Source organism: Crocuta crocuta, unplaced genomic scaffold (genome assembly GCF_008692635.1).
Source record: "Crocuta crocuta isolate KB4526 unplaced genomic scaffold, BGI_CrCroc_1.0 scaffold176, whole genome shotgun sequence".
Lineage (NCBI taxonomy): Eukaryota > Metazoa > Chordata > Mammalia > Carnivora > Hyaenidae > Crocuta > Crocuta crocuta.
Window position 1 is genome coordinate 2,399,097 of NW_027531905.1, and position 20,195 is coordinate 2,419,291.

The following is a 20,195-nucleotide window of genomic DNA, read 5'->3' on the forward strand; positions in this document are numbered from 1 at the left end:
AACTGTGAGATCAACACCTGAGCTGAAGGCAGATGCCTAACTGGGCCACCCAGGTGCCCCTATTAGGAAATACTTCTGGGGCACTTGGGTGGCTCAGTCAGTTAAGTGTCTGCCTTCGGCTCAGGTCTTGATCTCATGTTTTGTGGGTTCAAGCCCCTCATCAGGCTCTGTGCTGACAGCTCAGAGCCTAGAGCCTGCTTCAGATTCTGTGTTTCCCTCTCTATCTCTGCCCTTCCCCCACTCGTGCTCTTTCCCTCTCTCTCAAGAATAAATAAAAACATTAAAAAATAAAAAAGGAAATATTTCCAATGAAAGTAGTTCATCAATACGGTAGAATTAGAGTCAGATGCCTTCATCTTCGAATGCAAAGTCCACCATTTTTTCTTCAGTCTTATACTAACAGAAATTTTCTTATTTTTATTGAAATCATATAACATAATGATTTGATATTATATATGTTGTAAAATGATCACAATAAGTCTAGTTAATATCCAGCACTATACGTAGTTACAAATTGTTTTTCTTTGTGATAAGAACTTTTAATATCTACTCTTAGCAACTTTCAAATATGTAATACAGCATTTTTTTTTTTTTTTGAGAGAGAGAGAGGGAGCGAGTGAATGAGGGGCCGAGAGAAAGAGAGAGGGAGAGAGAGAATCTCACAAGGGGCAGAGAGAGAGAAGCAGGGCTCAACCAAAGCGGGGCTCAAACTCAAAAACTGTGAGATTATGACCTGAGCAGAAGTCTGATGTTTAACTGACTTACCCACCCAGGGGCTCTGTAATACAGCATTATTAAATGTAGTGACCTTTACATCCTGTGACTTAGGAATTTTCTTTCTCAAGAGAAACTGGTCATGTCATGCTTATTTTTAGCCCCATTCAATTTGATTTAACAAAGAAAAATTTGAACCTAGTCATTTTACCTTAAATGTGGAAGTGGCTGAGTCTGTATTTGGATTGTTGCCACCATTTGATTGGGCATTCTTGTGGGAGAGTCTTCCCTGTAATCTGGACTCAGAAAGGAAGGAGACTTTTGGGGCACCTGGGTGTTTCAGTTGATTAAGCGTCTGACTCTTGGTTTCAGCTCAGGTCACAATCATAATTTGTGAGATCAATCCCCACATCCGGCTCTGCACTGACAGGAAGGAGCCTCCTTGTGGCTCTCCCTCTCTCTCTGCTCCTCCCTTGCTCTGTCTCTCAAAACAAATAAACAAACATTTAATAAAGAGAAGGGAAGGAGACTTCCTCTCACTGCTCTAGTACCTCTTTTTGACCTGGCCAATTTAATCTCTGGACTTCGTGAGAATATAAATTTGTTTTATAACTATAAGAACAATGTAAGCAAAGGTTTAGTTGTCATTAAGGGTATCTTATTTATTGAGAACGCTCTCTACCAACATTCTGCTTCCTATAAAAGTTACCTGGTTTCTCTGTGTACGCTTGACTCTCTTTTTCATTTCTTTATCCAGTGCATTCCTCTCTTCGTTCAGCTTGTTTTGGAGAGATTAACCCGAGGAGTGAAAACTAGTGAGCTCCGCACCATGTGTCTTCAGGTCGCCATTGCTGCCTTGTATTACAACCCTGATCTGCTGCTACATACATTAGAACAAATGCAGTTGCCTCACCACCCTGGACCGATAACTGTACAGTTTATAAATCAGTGGATGAATGATACGGATTGTTTCCTCGGGTATGTGTCTTTTGGGTTTTACTCTACATTTCTCTTTCTGGAACGTTGACTTTTAAAAATGTAAAATAGTGTATGAAGGGAAATTTTCATTTTTAAGAATTATTTTTAGTGTATTGTTAACATAAATTTTAATTTTTAGAGAATTAAGACTGTTTCGGGAGTATAATTTAGTGGGAAGAATGTAGGCTCTGAAAATTAGGTGTAGCCTGTCGCTAGTTGTTTTTAACTGCTGTGATAGTGTTAGATCTTTAGGCAATGAGAATGAAGTGTTCATCAGGCTCCACGACTATTAAGTGTCTATAGGTAAAAACATTCCAAATGGGGTCAGGTTTCTAAGGAAAATGCCAGTTTGGCAAAGATGTACTGTCCCAGGATATTGAAGTCTGTGGATCTCAAGGGGGCTTGTTCTCAAATGTGAGGTCAGAAGGAAGGAATGTTCATTGTAGCCCGGGTGCTTCCCTGGTGGGAGAGTTTGTCTTTATGTGAAGGAAACACTCTTACTTCTCAAACTTAGGAAAAATGGGATGCCGAGTAGCAGGTACATGCCCACCTCAAGTGACCCAACACCTGTTAGTGACCGTTAGGCTAGAATTTGAGCTGGACTGCCAATTGATTTGTTTAAAACATTAGATACAACTAGTGTTTTGTTTTTTAAGTTTTATAAGATATCATTTAGAAAAATTTGCTGAGGGAAGAGAATTCCAGTAGGAGTAGTCAGGACACTGCCAAGTGATGGAGGTGTGAATTAGCCTGGCAGCACAGGTGTGCGGGAAGATACTCCTAAGCTGCTGCATGTATTCTAACTTTTCTGCTTGTAGGAGACTGGAATTTGTCCTTGATTTAGATTTTTTTATTAAAGGCTTGAAGGGAAGAACATACTTTCAAAAGAAATTGTGCTTACTCTCAACAATAGCCAAAACATGGAAAGAGCCTAAGTGTCCATCAACAGATGAATGGATCAAGAAGATGTGGTTTATCTATACCATGGAATACTACATGGCAATGAGAAACAATGAAATCTGGCCATGTGTANACTTTGTCCCTCACAGTTACGCAGTTGGAATGCTTATCTCTTAGCATCTAGAAGCAGTTTTCCAAAGATAGAAAGGCTGTTCCTACTATTGCACAGGCTGGGCAGGCTTGGCTTGTGCTTCCTTGGACTCCTAGAGTCCCACTTGATGCTACTGTCTCCTGCTGTGATCCTCCTGACACCAGATCCTCAGGTCTGGTGNAAAAAAAAAAGGAAAAAAAAGAAATTGTGCTTAAAGTTACCTCTGACAGAGATTTAGGGAGCAGAGGCTTTGTCCCTCACAGTTACGCAGTTGGAATGCTTATCTCTTTATTAGCATCTAGAAGCAGTTTTCCAAAGATAGAAAGGCTGTTCCTACNTTCAGTGATCTGTGGGCACGGAAGACCCCGGAGCAGCACAAGATGCACATGCCCGCTCCCACGCTGGTCGTAGCCGCCACGCTGAGCTCTACGGCCCACCTCCCACGTACCCGCCCAGCGAAGAGGCGTGGGAGCAACGGGGGCCAGGTGAGAGGATGCCCAGCTTCCCGCCGCACAAGTTCCCGAACCTGTGGCCCATGCCTGAGTGTAGCCGCTTCCTCCAGGAATGCTTCACGCGCTGCCTTGACCCCTCCTGTGCCCACAGCAGTGCACGATGAGGGTGAAGGTGGACCCTGAAGACCTCATCCCCAAACTGTTCCGGCCGCAGGACCTTTGCTCACATGCCAGGTCCTGGTCTATAGGGGCACAGCAACCTTGTCCACTACCTTTGTGTTACTCTGGAGAGGCCAGTGGCTGGCTTCAGGCTCTGACGATGGCTTGCTATGGCTGTGGGAGGTGGCTGCTGCCCCCTGCGTGAGGACCGTGCCCGTGGGGGGTATGCTGAGGAGTATTGGCTGGAGCCCTCACCCCACATCTGCCTGGTGGCTGTGGCCATAGAGGACGCGGTGCTGCTACTGATCCCGGTCCTGGGGGCCCGGCTGGTGTGCAGGCTGCTGCCGGCTGGAGACCTGAGGAGGAGCGCCAGGCGGACCTGTGGCTGCGCGTCTGCCGTGGGAAGCCGGTGATGCTGTTGTCCTGGCATGGGTTCGGGGACTTCTTGGCTGTGGCCCTGGCACCTGCAGGCCCACGCCGGTGCTGATCTACCAGCTGAGCGGGCGCTGCAGCCACGGACAGGTGGCTTCTCCCCAGCCCCACCCTTTGTGCTAGTGGCTTCCCAGTGCAGCATCTGCCTTTACAATCTCCTGTGCCAGGAGCTCACCCGGAAGCTGAGACCAACTGCAAGTGGGTGTTGAGCCGGGCCGTGCACCCTGCAGGGGCCAAGGTCATCTGTGGGAGCTATGACAGCAAGCTGCTGTGGTTTGACCTGGACCTTCTGGTGATCTGTACAGGGTGGTGAGGCACCACAGGAGGGCCCGAAGGGCTGTGGCCTTCCACACCTGGTACCAGGTCTTCATATCTGGCTGTGACAGCGGAGGGTCATTGTCTGCCACAGGATGGTACGCAGTGACTGCTGCAGAGCCCGCTGCTGGTGCCTGTGAGGGTGCTGTGGGGGACACATGCTGACCCGGAACCTGGGTGTACTGGATGTGGCTGTCCACACCACTCCGAGCCGTGGGTCTTCTCGCAACCAATGGCACTGTCTACCTCTTCACCCAAGTCACGTGTTTCCCCAGGGGCCAGGCCGTGTGTGTGCTCAGTATCTTAATGGAGGTGTTCTCCCCACTGGAAAAAAGAAAAGCAGTACAAATAATGAATAATAGAAGCTTGTAATATAGTCATCATTTCATTTGTTGTATATTACTGTTATTTTAAACAAATTGAGTTACTCTCAATGAATTTTTTGTTCATGTCTGCGATTTTAAGTGTGTTATACTAAATATAGTAGTCTTCCCATTCCTAATATTTTTAAACAACTCTGAAAAAACAAAAAGATGTCTGAAATGTATACTGGTCAAACCTTTTTCCTTTAGGGGTGTCTAGGTGGCTCAGTGGGTTAAGCATCCAACTTTGGCTCAGGTCCTGATCTCCTAGTTCAGGAGTTTGAGCCCTGCATCAGGCTCTGTGCTGACAGCTCAGAGCCTGGAGCCTGCTTTGGATTCTGCCTGTCTGTCTGTCTCTTCCTCTCTCCCTCCCTCCCCAGCTCATACTCAGTCTCTCCCTCTCTTTCAAAAATAAACATTAAAATTTTTTTTCAAACTTTTTTCTTTCAGAATCAAATTTTCCTTATCCTATGTTATGGCAGAGAATATTTAATAGATTTACTTATAGACCTTAAGTTTCGCTTGCTTATTAATATGTTGAGTTTCTGAATAGCTTTTGGCCCCGGGGGTTAGTGTACAGTGCATTTGCTAAGAAATATGTAGACTACTCTAATGAAGACACAGTCTGAATTTTTCCTTTTTTCCGTTGGATAGGAATTTTATGCTGTCAAAGGGATTCCTGCTGTACTAGAACTTGTTATGTCAAGGTGCAGATAAAACATTCAGATCACTCATAAATTGATACTATAGTAAGATTCATCATGTTGATTACAGACTTTTATACCTCTATGATGATAATTAATTGGCTTATAAAGCTTAATTTATATAGGATTTCATGTAGTACAAAATGGGGGATCCCTCTGTATAATTCCATTGAGTGAACCCTAAAATCACCTTGGCCTTTTTTTCTTGTAGATCTTCAATTGTCCTCATTTCTCATGAGTACATTTTTTTTTCTTTGTGATTTGTAGGCATCATGACCGGAAGATGTGTATAATAGGACTGAGTATCCTTTTGGAATTGCAAAATCGACCTCCTGCAGTAGATGCTGTGGTGGGACAGATTGTGCCCTCAATTCTTTTCCTTTTCCTTGGCCTAAAGCAGGTCTGTGCTACTAGGCAACTGGTAAACCAGGAAGATCGCTCAAAAGCAGAAAAGGCTGATATGGAAGAAAACGGTAAAGTCTTCTAATTGTAATGAATGCTAGAATTGATTTAGAATGCATTTTCTCTGAATTTTAGTCTATTTGGAATCATTAAACAGTTACAATCTTTGGCTTGTTGCACATTTGTCAAATATTTTGGGTTTGGTTGACATATCCTGTAATGTAAATTTAAATTTAATTTTTTGACATTTAATTATTGAGCTTAATGAATGTTGTTACACTCTGGGAAATTCAGATACATTTATAACAGAATCATATAGTTTTGACAATGAGTTAGGAACCACTGTTTCATTTTCTTGTTTGTGCCAACAGTCTCTGTGAGGTCAGCAGCATGAATTCAATGAACCATCAGTTAAGAGAAGTATCAGTGTAGCAGATTAATAGAGTGCCTGATGTTCTTTTAATGGTTCTTAAAAATTGTTATTGGGAGAAGTTTATGGTTTATATATTATTAAATTTGGAGTAAAGTACATAAATGAGGGTTATTTGCTTAATTGAGAGTCAGAATAATATTGTTAGAGTCGAGGATATTAGATCTTTATTAATGATAATTGTGAAACTACTTGCTTGGGCACAGGAAGTAACCTAATCCAACTCCAAATGGAAAGTTTTTCCTCTTCCAGTTAAAAGAAGGTTTCTTTCTTTCTTTCTTTCTTTCTTTCTTTCTTTCTTTCTTTCTTTCTTTCTGTCTCTCTGTCTCTCTGTCTCTCTTTCTCTCTCTGTCTCTCTCTCTCTCTCTGTCTCTCTTTTTCTCTTTCTCTCTTTCTCTTTCTCTCTCTCTCTCTCCCCTCCCCTCCTTTTCTTTCTTTTTTCCTCCTTCCTTCCTTCCTTCCTTCCTCTCTTCTTCCCTCCCCTCCCCTTCTTTTCTTCCTTCCTTTATATAATTTATTGTCAAGTTAACTAACATACAGTGTATACAGTGTGCTCTTGGCTTCAGGAGTAGATTCCCATGATTCATTGCTTACATTCAATACCCAGTGCTCATCCTAACAAGTGCCCTCTTCAGTGCACCTTACCCATTTTTCCCACCCTCTCCTGCCCCTCTGCTCCCATCAACCCTCAGTTTGTGCTCTGTATTTAAGAGCCTCTTATGGTTTGCCTCTATCTCCATTTGTAACAATTTTTTTCCTTCGTTTCTCCCATGGTCTTCTGTTAGTTTTCACTCACGATATTTGTCAAAAACAATTTCTTTAGGGGNTTCTCTCTCTCTCTCCCCTCCCCTCCTTTTCTTTTTTTCTCCTTCCTTCCTTCCTCTCTTCTTCCCTCCCCTCCCCTTCTTTTCTTCCTTCCTTTATATAATTTATTGTCAAGTTAACTAACATACAGTGTATACAGTGTGCTCTTGGCTTCAGGAGTAGATTCCCATGATTCATTGCTTACATTCAATACCCAGTGCTCATCCTAACAAGTGCCCTCTTCAGTGCACCTTACCCATTTTTCCCACCCTCTCCTGCCCCTCTGCTCCCATCAACCCTCAGTTTGTGCTCTGTATTTAAGAGCCTCTTATGGTTTGCCTCTATCTCCATTTGTAACAATTTTTTTCCTTCGTTTCTCCCATGGTCTTCTGTTAGTTTTCACTCACGATATTTGTCAAAAACAATTTCTTTAGGGGAGCCTGGGTGGCTCAGTCAGTTAAGCGTCCTACTTTGGTTCAGGTCATGATTTCACAGGTCATGGGTTCCATCCCCGGGTTGGGCTCTGTGCTGGCAGCTCAGAGCCTGGAGCGTGTTTCAGATTCTGTGTCTCCCTCTCTGTCTGCCCCTCCCCCTCTTGCTCTCTGTCTCTCAAAATAAAATAAAGACATAAAAAAAATGTAAAAAAAAAACAATTTCTTTAAATGAGAAAAATCAGAACATTTCATGTAAAACATACAAGTGTAGATTTAAACATTTTGCATTCAACTAGCATCATCCTAATTTGAGTATGAGGAATGGTACTCTTCTCTAACCCCTATCAGAAGCATACTTCTGATCTAATTTGCTTTCCTGAATTCTATGTAGGACTTTTGAAGTAATGCTTCGTTACTAGAAGAGTTTTTATTCTTTTGCTAAGTATAGGCCAACAGTTATAGAATTCTTTTTTTCAGTATGTTATAATGTTCTTTCTAATTTTTTATTTTGTAAACTGTTGGCTTATAACTAATATGACTGAGAAAAAAATTTCTGGTAATTTCCCGGACTTCTGTTCAATTTCTACTGAACTACAGAATGATTAATTAGGAAAGGTATTTCTTGCTATTTTTGTCATATATATATGATTGAAACTGTTGTTTTATAGGACTAGTTTTGGAGTAATACTGCCTGGTTTGGGTTTACTCTAGGTTTTTCCACCGTGGGTTGATTTTGTTCTGCATTTACTATCTTCCAGTTATTTATAATACTGGGCTAACTGCTTAGAACAGATCAGCACTGAAAATAGAAACAGAATCCATGGTGATATACAATTCAGCTTTCAACTTTTCAACACACACGTAACTATTTTTTCTTTGTATTTCTATATTTTTCTGTTTCTATTAGCAGAAATGACCTCATTTGAACACTTCTGAGTGTTAAAAGACCCAAATTCTCAGTGGAAAGTCATTGTTATTTAAAACACATGCACTGGAACGCCTGTGGCTCAGGTCATGATCTTGCAGTTTCTGAGTTCGAGCCCTGCATCAGGCTCTGTGCTGACAGCTCAGAGCCTGGAGCCTGCTTTGGATTCTGTGTCTCCCTCTCTCTCTGCCCCTCCCCCGCTTGTGCTCTGTCTCTNTTTTTTTTTTTACAATAGTTTATTGTCAAGTTGGTTTCCATATAACACCCCGTGCTAGATAGCATTTTTATATAAATGAATATGAGGCAGCCATAGCAAAACAGTAGTAATGACCAGTGGACTATAGATTTAGGGTTACTTGGAAATTGTTTTCAGTGAGGGGGATAAAACTTTTTTTTTTTTTTTTTTAAGTATATTTATTTTCGAGAGAGAGCATTAGCAGGGAGGGGCACAGAGAGGAGACACAGAATCTGAAGCAGGCTGTAGGCTCCAAGCTGTCAGCACAGAGTCTGATGCAGGGCAAGAACTCATGAACCACAAGATCATGACCTCAGCTGAAGTTAGATGCTTAACTGACGGAGCCACCACCCAGGCACCCCTAAAGTCATTTTCAATGTAACAAACTATAAAGTTTTATTTGTAGAATTTCATGTAAAAATAGGTACTAGTTTTTCCATTTCTAGAATGTCATAATTTTTGTTCTATGGAATTTTATGTTTTGTCCTTTTGTGTTTTGATTCCTTTTAAATTATTAATGGATTGCCAGAGGAGATTTCAAGTGATGAAGAGGAGACGAATGTAACCGCTCAAGCAATGCAGTCGAATAATGGAAGAGGTGAAGAGGAGGAGGAGGATGATGATGACTGGGATGAAGAAGTGTTGGAAGAAACTGCCCTTGAGGGATTCAGCACTCCACTTGACCTTGACAATAGTGTGGATGAATATCAAATTTTTACACAAGCTCTGCTAAGTATGTCTTTACTCCCTAAATTTTCAGATATTTTCTCTAAATTCTTTCTTCATTTCTTTCAGTTAAAAATTGTTTTGGGACCTGTCCAAAATTGGCTTAGATGTTAAAAATGGTTTTAGTTGTGGTAAGCTGTCCAAATGGAAAAATCTGGGAGGCTTGACGGATGGTTTTGCCTCAAGCACCAACTGGAGTTCTTGGTGTGGGAGTGAAGCTGAAGCTGCAGGTACTGGGAGAATCTGGAGGAAAATGGTGGCATGTGAGTGGAGATGTTTGCCAGGGTCTGGATTTTAGGGAGCGTAGTAAAAGCCCAGGAGGAAGAGATGGTGAAGGAGGCAGAGAACTGGGCACCGCAGAGATTTGCAGTGTCCTGACCTTTCTCTGATAGCCCTACATGATTAGATATGGAGTGAGTACTCAGGGGAAATAAGCCTTTGCCGGAATGTTTGTCTCTTACTTTCTGCAATCATTTCGTTGCGGTTTGATCATGTACTTCTGTTCTCTGTAATGACAGATTCTCATCTCTTTCTTCTTCTACCCTCCCCTCCCCTCCTAATACAACAGCTGTGCAGAATCGGGATGTTGCCTGGTACCAGCTGCTGATGGCACCGCTCAGTGAGGACCAGAGGAGGGCGCTGCAGGAAGTGTATACCCTGGCAGAGCACCGGAGGACAATAGCAGGTCAGCCAGCTGCATTCCTAGAGGGGATGCTATCAGGGTGCCAGTAGGCAGCCTTATTACCTTCTTAATGAGCCTTGTGACACATAAAGACTGTTTAAAAATTGTTAGAGGCCAGCCTTTCAAGATAATTATTATTGTATGATTTTCTTTTTAATCACTCATGATATCTGAACTACAAAATCCTGTGTATTAATAGGTGTCTTTTAGTGGTAGTGTTACCCTCTGTTTTGGGGCCAAAATTAAGGCATCATGGTGAGGAAGTCTAGCTGAGTGAGAGTTAATCAGTTGGGTCCCCCATCTAAACTGCAGATAGATCAAAGCACCTCATGAATTCTTGCAAGGAGCTTGCCTTCCTGGAAAGGAAACACTCTTCATTTCTTTTGCTGGGCTTTACATATTGGTGATTCTTGTTGATTTTCAGTTTTGACCTGGAGAAATTATTTTATGCAGACATTCTTATGGTCACTCCTAGAAAATCAATGGAGAAGATTCTGTAATTACAAAAATATTTTAGTGGAAAACCTGGAACAGGTGCCTGGAATTTAGAAACTAAGTTCTTCTGCATAGAATTCACTTGTCAGCCCTGCACAGAGTCTGCATCAGTCTCCCTGATAGGAGAATTCTGGGCACATTTTCAGCAGTAGACTATAGAGCTATTAAAAACAACTTTGTGATTTGTTTTCATTTTGGTCAGTTTTCCTGGAAGTTGAGATGGGGGAGGTAAAGTTTTTCCATTTTGTTCATTTTTAGCAGTTTTTCTGTGATAGTGAACATAAGTACTTGCTGACATAGCCCTATTAAATGCTGATGCTCAGGGACTTCCAGGTAAGGTGAGCTCACGTCACCTTACAGATACGACTAGGTAACACTTATATCAGGGTAATTAACCCAGAACATGACCCGACGGGTGGCACAACAGACTCCACAACTAAATGTAGAAAAGGGTCCACATCAGACAGGGTAGGAAGAGCAGAGATGCAGTGGGGAGCTAAATGGACTACGGGTCTGTCCACGGGAGGGAGGGACCCGCAGGTGTGGAGAAGGGAGAGAACAGACCATCATCACGCAAACCTGCGTGGGAAGATGAATCCCCGTAACATTGGGCTTTGAAAACCAGAGGGGCCAAATTTCATGAGTTCTGACAACCAGCAGGACTTAAAGCCTGGAACTTTGAAAATCATCGGGCTCAGTTCTGGGAGAGTCTGGAGGGTGATGGGAAACTGAGTCTCCATCCCTTTAAAGACACAGCACAACAAACAGCCTGCAGAAACGCAGCATAGAAGAACACTTTGAAAAACGCCCAGGACATGCAGGACGGAGAATTATTTACTAATCTGTGTGTTCCAGAGAGACTGAGATTGCTAGGAGACTCCTTCACGAACAGAGTTGCTGGTGGGTTCCAGTTCCCTTCTCCTTCCAGCATAAACACTCAGACACCTGCAGAAACCAGCCTGGAGTCCGCATTCACTACCTAACTTGCTTATACTGTGCCCGACCCTTTACAGCTAGGTCTGCCTCAGTTCTGATGCTGTGGGCCCCTTCCCTAGAAGACCATTGCGAACCTTGCCAACACCATGCCTCTCTACTGTGTGCATAGTGGGGTCTCAGTCCCAGCAGTGGCAAGGTGGCCACCTCTGGAGGATGCAAGAATCTTGGTAAAACTGTGCACCCTGCCTGTGTATGCTTTGCAGATGGGTGTGGCCAGCCATGATCTCAGCAGTGGAGACACGTCCCCTCTGAGAGAGGACTAGTACCACCTTGTTAAAACTGCGTTCTCCACCCATTACTTTCAAGAGCAAAAGATGTAGCTGAATGAATTTCCTAACACACAGAAAGATACACAAAATGAGACAGAGGAATATGCCCAAATGAAAGAAAAGGACAAAACAATAACAAGACACCTAAGCCAAACAGAGATCAGCAATATGCCTGATAGAGAATTTAAAGTAATGATCATAAAGATACTTGCTGGAATTGAGACATCAGTGGAGGATTTCAGTGAGATATGTAACAAAGAGAAAACAATGAAAAAGAACCAGTCAGAGATGAATGAAGAACATGATAATTGGAATTAAAATTACACTAAATGGAATAAGTAGCAGACTAGAGGAAGCAGAAGGGATCGGCAACCTGGAGGACAGAATAATAGAAAGTAATCAAGCTGAGCAGGTGAGAGGAAGACAAATTATGCAAAATGAGAATAGACTTAAGGAACTCCATGACTCCATCATGTGTGATAATATTTGCATTTTAGGGATGCCAGAAGAAGAAGAGAGAAAAGGGGGCAGAAAGTTTATTTGAAGAAATAATAGCTGAAAGCTTCCCTAATCTGAGGAAGAAAACAGACATCCAGACCCAGGAGGTACAGAGATTTCCCAAACAAATCAACCAAAGGAAGTCCATTCCAAGACACATAATAATTAAAAGGGCAAAAAGTAGTGATAAAGAGAATTTTAAAAGCAGCAAGAGAGAAGGAGAAAGTTATGTACAAGGCTGTCAGTGGATTTTTCCACAGAAATTTTGAGTGACAAGATATATTTAGAGTGCTGGAAGGAAAAAAAATCTGCAGCCAACAATATTTTATCCAGCAAGGCTATCATTCAGAATAGGAGGAGAGATAGAGTTTCCCAGACAAACAAAAGTTAAAGAAATTCATGACCACTAACCCAGCACTACAAGAAATGTTAAAGGGACTCTTTCAGTAGGAAACAAAAACCATGAGTAAGAAAAGCAGGAAGCACAAAAGAAGTGAAATAAGTTTATATCTATATATAGATATAAAGAAATTTATATCTATAAATACCAGAGGACTCACAAAATAGAAGGATGTAAAGTATGACAGCATCTACCTAAACTATGGGTGGTGGGAGGAAGGACAGGACTAAAGAATGGTTTTAAACTTAAGTGACCATCAAATTAACATAGACTGCTGTATATAGTGGACGTTATATACAAACCTGATGGTAACCACAAATCAAAACCAGTAATAGATATGCAAAAAATAAAGGAATCCAAGTATATCACCAAAAAAGCCAACTTATGGGGAGGGAAGAGAGCAAGGAAAGAAAGGAATGGAGAACTACTACAGAAATAACCACAAAACAAGTAACAAAATGGCAATAAATACATACCTATAAATAATTACTTTAAATGGACTAAATTCTCTAGTCAAAGAGTGTGATGGAATGGATGGAAAAACAAGACCCATCTATATGCTGTCTTCAGGAGACTCATTTCAGACCCAAAGACACATGCAGACTGAAGGAAAAACAATTATCATGCAATTGGAAGCAAAAAGAAAGCCAGGGTAGCAATACTCATATTGGACAAAATAGATGTTAAAACAAAGACTTAACAAGAGACAAAGAGAGGACCCTACATAATTATAAAGGGAACAATCCAACAAGAAGATAAAACCAACAAAAAAATTGTAGATATTTATGCACCCAACATGGGAACACACAAATACATGAAACAACTAGTTCCCTTATTTGTTATTAACTGACAGTAATACAGCAACAGTAGGGGACTTTAACACCCCACCTATATCAATGAAGAGATATATAAACAGAAAACAAGGAAATAGTGGCATTGAAGGACATATTGGACCTGATGGATTTAACAGATATATTCAGAACATTCTGTCCTAAAACAGCAGAATACACATTCTTTTCAAGTGCACATGAAACATTCTCCACAATAGATCACATATCAGGCCACGAAACAAGTTTTGACAGATTCAAAAAGATTGAAGTTACATGCATCTTTTCTGAGCAGAATACTATGAAAGTAGAAATGAACCACAAGAAAAAACCTGGAAAGAACACGAGTATGTGGAGATTAAATAACATGCTACTAAACAATGAACGAGTCAATCAAGAAATCAAAGAAGAAATAAAAAGATACATGGAGACAAATGAAAATGAAAACACAGTGGTCAAAGATTGTTGGGAGCTGCAAAAGCCATTCTCAAGACAGATGATAATGATACCAGTCTACTTCAAGAAACAAGAAAAATCTTAAATAACCTTACACCCGAGCAAGAAAAAAAAGAACAAATCCCCAAACTAGGAGAATGAAGGAAATAATAATGAAAGAGCAGAAATAAATGATATAGAGACTGAAAAACAGTAGATCAATAAAACCAGGAGCTGGTTCTGTGAAAAAATCAACAAAATTTATAAACCTTAGCTGTACCCATCAGAGAGAGAAAGAGGATTCAAAATCAGAAGTGAAAGAGGGTAAGTACCAACACCACAGAAATACAAAAGATTATAAGAGAATATTGTGAAAAATTATATGCCAATGAATTGGACAACCTATAAGAAATGGATAAATTCCTAGAAACATTGCCAGTAGTGAACCAGTACTTCCAAAACTGAACCAGGAAGAAATAGACTATTTGAACAGATCAGTTACTGGCAATGAAATTGAAATAATCAGACTCCCAACTCACAGGTGAATTCTAGCAAACATTTAAAGAAGAGTTAATATCTATTCTTCTTAAACTTTTCAAAGAACTAGAAGAGAAGGCAAAACTTCCAAATTCATTCAATGAGGCCAGCATTACTTTGATACCAAAACCAAATAAAGATACCACAAAAAGAACTACAGGGCCAATATTTCTGGTGAAGATAGATTCAACAATCATTAACAAAATATTAGTGTTTTTTTAACACTAAATCAACAGTATGTTAAAAAAATAATTTATTATCACAATCAAGTGAGATTTATTTCCAGGATGCAAGAGTGGTTCCATATTTGCAAATCAATCAGTGTGATATATCTCATTAATAAGAGGAAGTATAAAAACCATATGATCATTTCAATAGATGCAGAAAAGCATTTGACAATGTACAACATCCAGTCATGATACTAACACTCAGCAAAGTTGGAGATGGAACATAGCTCAACAAATAAAGACTATATGTGAAAAACCCACAGCTAACATCATACTGAATGGTGAAAAACTGAGAGTTTTTCTTCTAAGATCAGGAATAAGAGACAAGGATGTCCACTCTCACCACTTCAACATAGTACTGGAAGTTCTACCCACAGCAGTCAGACAAGACAAAGGGCTAAAGGCATCCAAATTCATGAAGAAGAAGTAAAACTTTCACTATTTGCAGGTGACATGAGATTGTATACATAGAAAACTTAAAGAATCCATTGAAAAACTACTAGAACTGATAAATGAGTTCATTAACGTCATGGGATACAAAATCAACATGCAGAAAACTGTTGCATTTGTATACACTAATAATGAAACGGCAGAAAGAGAAATTAAGAAAACAGTCCCATTTACAATTGCACCAAAAAGAATAAAATACCTAGGAATAAATGTAACCAAGAAGGTAAAAGACCTGTAGTTTGAAACGTATAAAACATTGATGAAAGAAATTGAAAATAACACAAAACAAATGGAAAGATATTCCATGTTTGGTTGGAAGAATTAATACTGCTAAAATGTCCATACTTTTCAAAGCAATCTACAGATTTAATGCAATCCCTATCAAAATACCAAAAGTATTTTTCACAGAACTAGAACAATCTTTTTTAAATTATTTTTTAAATGTAAAAAAAAAATTTTTTTTTTAATTTTTGAGAGAGATAGAGTGGGGGAGGTATAGACAGAGGAAGAGACACAGAATCTGAAGCAGGCTCCAGGCTCTGAGCTGTCAGCACAGAGCCCGACGTGAGGCTCAGAGTTGTGAACTGTGAAGTACCAACTGAGCCACCCAGGTTCCCCTACAACAAACAGTCTTAAAATTTGTATGGAACCACAAACAATCCCCAAAAATCAAAGCAGTCTTGAAAAATAAAAACAAAATTAGAGGAATCACAGTCCCAGATTCCAAGGTATATTACAAAGCTGAAGTAATCAAAACAGTATGGTACTGGCACAAAAATAGACACACAGATCAAGATCAAGAATGGAAAGCTAATAAACCCATACTTATATGGCCAATAAATCTGTGACACAGGAGGCAAGAATATGCAATGGACAAGAGTCTCTTCATCAACGGTTTTGGGAAAACTGGACCACTATTTTACACCATACATAAAAATAAACTCAAAGTATATTAAGGACATAAATATGAGACCTGAAACCATAAACTTCCAGAAGACAGCACAGCCAGGAATTTCTCTGATCAGCCATAACAACATTTCTCTAGACATGTTTCCTGAGGTAAGAGAAACAAAAGCAAAAATAAATTGTTGGGATCACATCATGATAAAAAGTTTCTGCACAGCAAAGGAGACAGCCAACAACACTAAAAAGACAGCCTACTGAGTGGGGAAGATATTTGCAAATGATAGTCCAGTAAAGAGTTAGTACAAGTTCTTTATACAACTCAATACCCAGAAAACAAATAATCCTTTTAAAAAAAAATGGGCAGAAAACTTGAACAGACGTTTGTCCAAAGAAGACATCCAGATGGCCAACAGACATGTGAAAAGATGCACTCATCATCAGGAAAATGCAAATCAAAAGCACAACGAGAGATCACCTTACACCTATCAGACTGTCTAAAATCCAAAACACAAGACACAACAGGTGTTGGCAAGGATGTAGAGAAAAAAGAAACCTTGTGCGCCGTTGATGGGAATGCAAATTGGTGCAGCACTTGGAAGACAGTATGGAGGTTCCTCAGAAAGTTAAAAATACACTTACCATATAATCCAGTAATTGCACTACTGGGTATTTAGCTAAAGAATACAAAAACACTTATTCAAAGATATATATGTATATATCTTTGAATATATATATAATATATATATATCTTTGAATATATATATAATATATATATCTTTGAATATATATATAATATATATAGATCTTTGAATATATATATTATATATATAGATCTTTGAATATATATATTATATATATTGTAGATATATAATATAAAAATATATATCCCTATGTTTATTGCAGTATTATTTACAATAGCCAATTGATGGAAGCAGCCCAGGTGTCCATCAATAGGTGAATGGATAAAGAAGTTGTATATATATGTACAATGGAATATTATTCAGCTATAAATAAGAATGAAGTCCTGTCATTTGCAACAGTATGGATGGATCTAGAGAGTACAATCCAAGCAAGACAAGCCAGAGAAATATAAATGCCATATGATTTCACTCATATGTAAAATTTAAGAAAAATGAACGAAGGAGGGGAGGGAAAGAGCGACAAACCAAAAAACCTATTCTTAACTATAGAGAACAGTTGGTTACCAGAGGGGAGGTGGGTGGAGGAGTGGGCAAAATAGGTCAAAGAGTTTAGGAGTACACTTAACTTGATGAGCAGTGAGTAACATATGGAAGTGTTAAATCACTATATTGTATACCTGAAACTAACATAACACTGTATGTTAACTACACAAGAATTAAAGCCAAAGAAAGGCTAATGCTTGGTTGAGCAGAATATCATCATGAGTCACATTCCTTCACAATGGTAAGTATAAATAAATCTACCTCATTTTAGGTTATTTCCAACTTTGTCACCTTAAATACTCTTCTTTTTTTCCCTCCCTTTCTCTTGACAAATACTAGAGGCAAAGAAGAAGATTGAGCAACAGGGAGGCTTCACGTTTGAAAACAAAGGCGTCCTCTCCGCATTTAACTTTGGGACTGTGCCCAGCAACAACTGAAAGAAGGAACATCAGCCTACCAGATGTCATCACTATATTTTACTTCAGCGGGGGAATGTGAAGGTCAAGGGTAGGAAAAGATCGGGCTGCTTTTCAGCACCCTCCTGCTGTGCCACTTAGCTGGCATTAGGCAGCACATTTATCCACTCCCTCTTCCCCTTTGACCTTTCTCACCCTGAAATATAGATTCTAAGCAGCTACTGTAATGTATGAAATTAAAGAAGAACAAAATCAGTGGACTGAAAAGGACACATCATATTCTCCAAAGGATGAATGACCAAGGTGGATATAGAGGATCGGATTGAATTGCACGTCTCAGGTTTTTGCCATGCAGAATCAATGGATTTATGCGGATAACAGTGCCTTCTGTTGTACATGAATTATCTGAAAAATTTTTTTGGAGTGCATTGCAATTTTTTTTAAAGCCTAAAACATATTTCTAGATATAATGTAAACCTTGGCTATATGTTGACTTATTCTGCATTTTACTATGTGAACTTACTGTTAGGCAGTTAGTTACAAGTCACTCTGGTTTCAAAACCATCACTGCTCCCCTTGCGCCCCTGCTGCTGGGGGCTGTCTTCAGGGGTTGTAACATATGCACTGGCTCTGGTTTCTCATCACCTGTTCTGTGGCTTTCTTACTAAGTGTCTTACTCCCTCTTCCATCATATATTTGAGTCGTGAAAGGGGTGATATTTCTATTGGAGTCAGCAAATAAGGAGTATATTCCATTTATAATCTCAAAGATTCATAACTCTCTTGGCAGCAAGTGGCAGGAGCTCTTTAGTCACTGGAATCAACAAGTCCAAGTGTATTCTGAGTCATGTACTTGATTATGTAATGAATTGGTAATTTTACAAAAGGACATTGAACTTCTAGGCGAAGGGTGCTTCGTAAGCACCAGGTTTCTGGGTGGGGGCTCGCATTTTCAACAACGTATCATTCCAGCTATGTTGGACCTGGGTCCAAAACATTTTATAACAACATTTTTTTAATCTAGGAAAATGACCCAAATGAATTTAACTTCTACTTCTCATACATCTGAATTTTCTCCTACTTATTTCTAGCCTTTATTATAGCTCAGTTTGGCTTGTTATATTTTTCAAGGGTTGGGATATTGGTCACTCTTTGATGGTAATGATGCCTATAGAAAGTATTGCAGATGGAGGTTATGGCTCTTTTTCTGAACAGATTCAAGACTAGAACATGGATCATAGTCTTTTCGTACAGTAAAGTGAAAGTGTATTTTCAAAACTTAATGAATTACTTAATATGATACAGTTTTCCATTTTTGTGAAATGTCTGCAGCTTCTATTTCCCCTCAGTGACTGGAGGAATTTTCTCCAGGTGCTTCCTATATTACCATCCCTTGTTAATATTAACTCGTTTTAGCATTTTAGGTTATTTAAGTAGTTTTTACAAGAAGTAGCCTAAGAAGCCAGGAGTTTCAGAGTTAAATGATCCCTTGTTTTCTTCTGTCCCTCTCTTCCCAAGGCATTGATATTGAATGTGCCAGCTGACAGAAGAGACAGATGGCACTGGGGACATTTTAGATATCTTGAGCTTTGAAACTCTTCTTGTCCCCCTGTCCAAAATGGTTTCTTTTAACGTAAATATGCCTTCACACTGGATTGTAAAAGGCATGTGATTTTGTTTTTGTGAGGTATTGTCTTCTGCAGTATTAAAGGGAAAGAGATGTTAATGTGTATCATCCTATCTTGTTTTTGAAGCCAGGGTAGTTGTGTAATTTTGTTACCAGCAGTGCTAACCTGAATGTGATCTGGTTACCTTGGAAATGCAGGAACTTATATGAATGTACTGTAAAAATAAAACATGGACTGATTCCCAAGATTCTGAACCCCTCTGTGTAAAATGTCTTCTGAAATGTGGAGGTGCTTTAAGCAGGTGCTAAAAATCCATCAGTATGTTTTCCTTATTGGGGGGGAGGTGGAGCAAGGTAGGTGTTGGCCTGGGAGGGTAATAAGGGCTCATCAGGAGTGACTAGAGTGGGGAACAGTTGGGAGCGAGAGCCCATCTCATGAACTGTGGTGTCCCAGTGAGAAAGATAGAAGCTCTGAAAAAGCAAAGGTCATTAAGCCACAACAAGACCTTGAAGGAAAATAAAAAAGATGCTGGAAATAGAGCCATTTTCTCATTGTCATCAAATTAGGAGAAGTCAAAGTTGAGTAGAACGGGGACTTCCAGGACAATAGCAGAGTAGAAAGATCCTTACCTCACTTCCATGAATACACTTAGATAAAATCCACATTAGTGTAAATAACCCAGAAAATGATCCAAAGACTCGCAGAATAGACTTTCCACTGCTTAATGTAGAGAAGAGGCGACTGCAAAGAGGGTAGGAAGGGCAGCGATGCAGCTGGAAACCAAACTGCCCCTCAAAACTGATCATGGGAGGGAGGAAGAGACTAGCAGACGCCACACCCAGCACATCAGGCACAGAGGACCCACAGTGGGAAGGTGAATCCCCATAATTTTTGCCATTGAAAGTCAGAAGGGCTTAACTTTATGAGTTTTTACGATCAGTGGGGCTCAACACTGGAAACTTTAAAAATCAACAGGCTCAGCTCAAAGAGCAAGAGGGCAAGAGGAAACAGTCCTCCTTCGTAAAGAGACAGCAAACAACTCTACTGAGATATGACATAGAAGCAGCAGTTTTAAACATGCCCGGGATATACAGGAAGATATCTTTACTAATCTCAGAATGTG

General features: G+C 39.9%; 1 protein-coding gene and 1 pseudogene across 1 annotated transcript in view; both read left to right on the forward strand.

The window, feature by feature from the left end:
- IPO8 (importin 8) overlaps nt 1–19,326 on the forward strand; it is an 80,501-nt gene extending 61,175 nt beyond the window's left edge. Inside the window, exons 21-25 of the mRNA XM_077774543.1 lie at nt 1,472–1,692; nt 5,435–5,640; nt 8,927–9,130; nt 9,692–9,808; nt 17,369–19,326. Coding sequence (XP_077630669.1) covers nt 1,472–1,692; nt 5,435–5,640; nt 8,927–9,130; nt 9,692–9,808; nt 17,369–17,466 — 846 coding nt within the window. The 3' untranslated portion in view covers nt 17,467–19,326. The remainder of the gene's footprint in view (nt 1–1,471; nt 1,693–5,434; nt 5,641–8,926; nt 9,131–9,691; nt 9,809–17,368) is intronic.
- On the forward strand, nt 2,217–4,473 carry LOC144240237 (ribosome biogenesis protein BOP1 pseudogene; annotated as a pseudogene).
- Nucleotides 19,327–20,195: the final 869 nt, after the last annotated feature.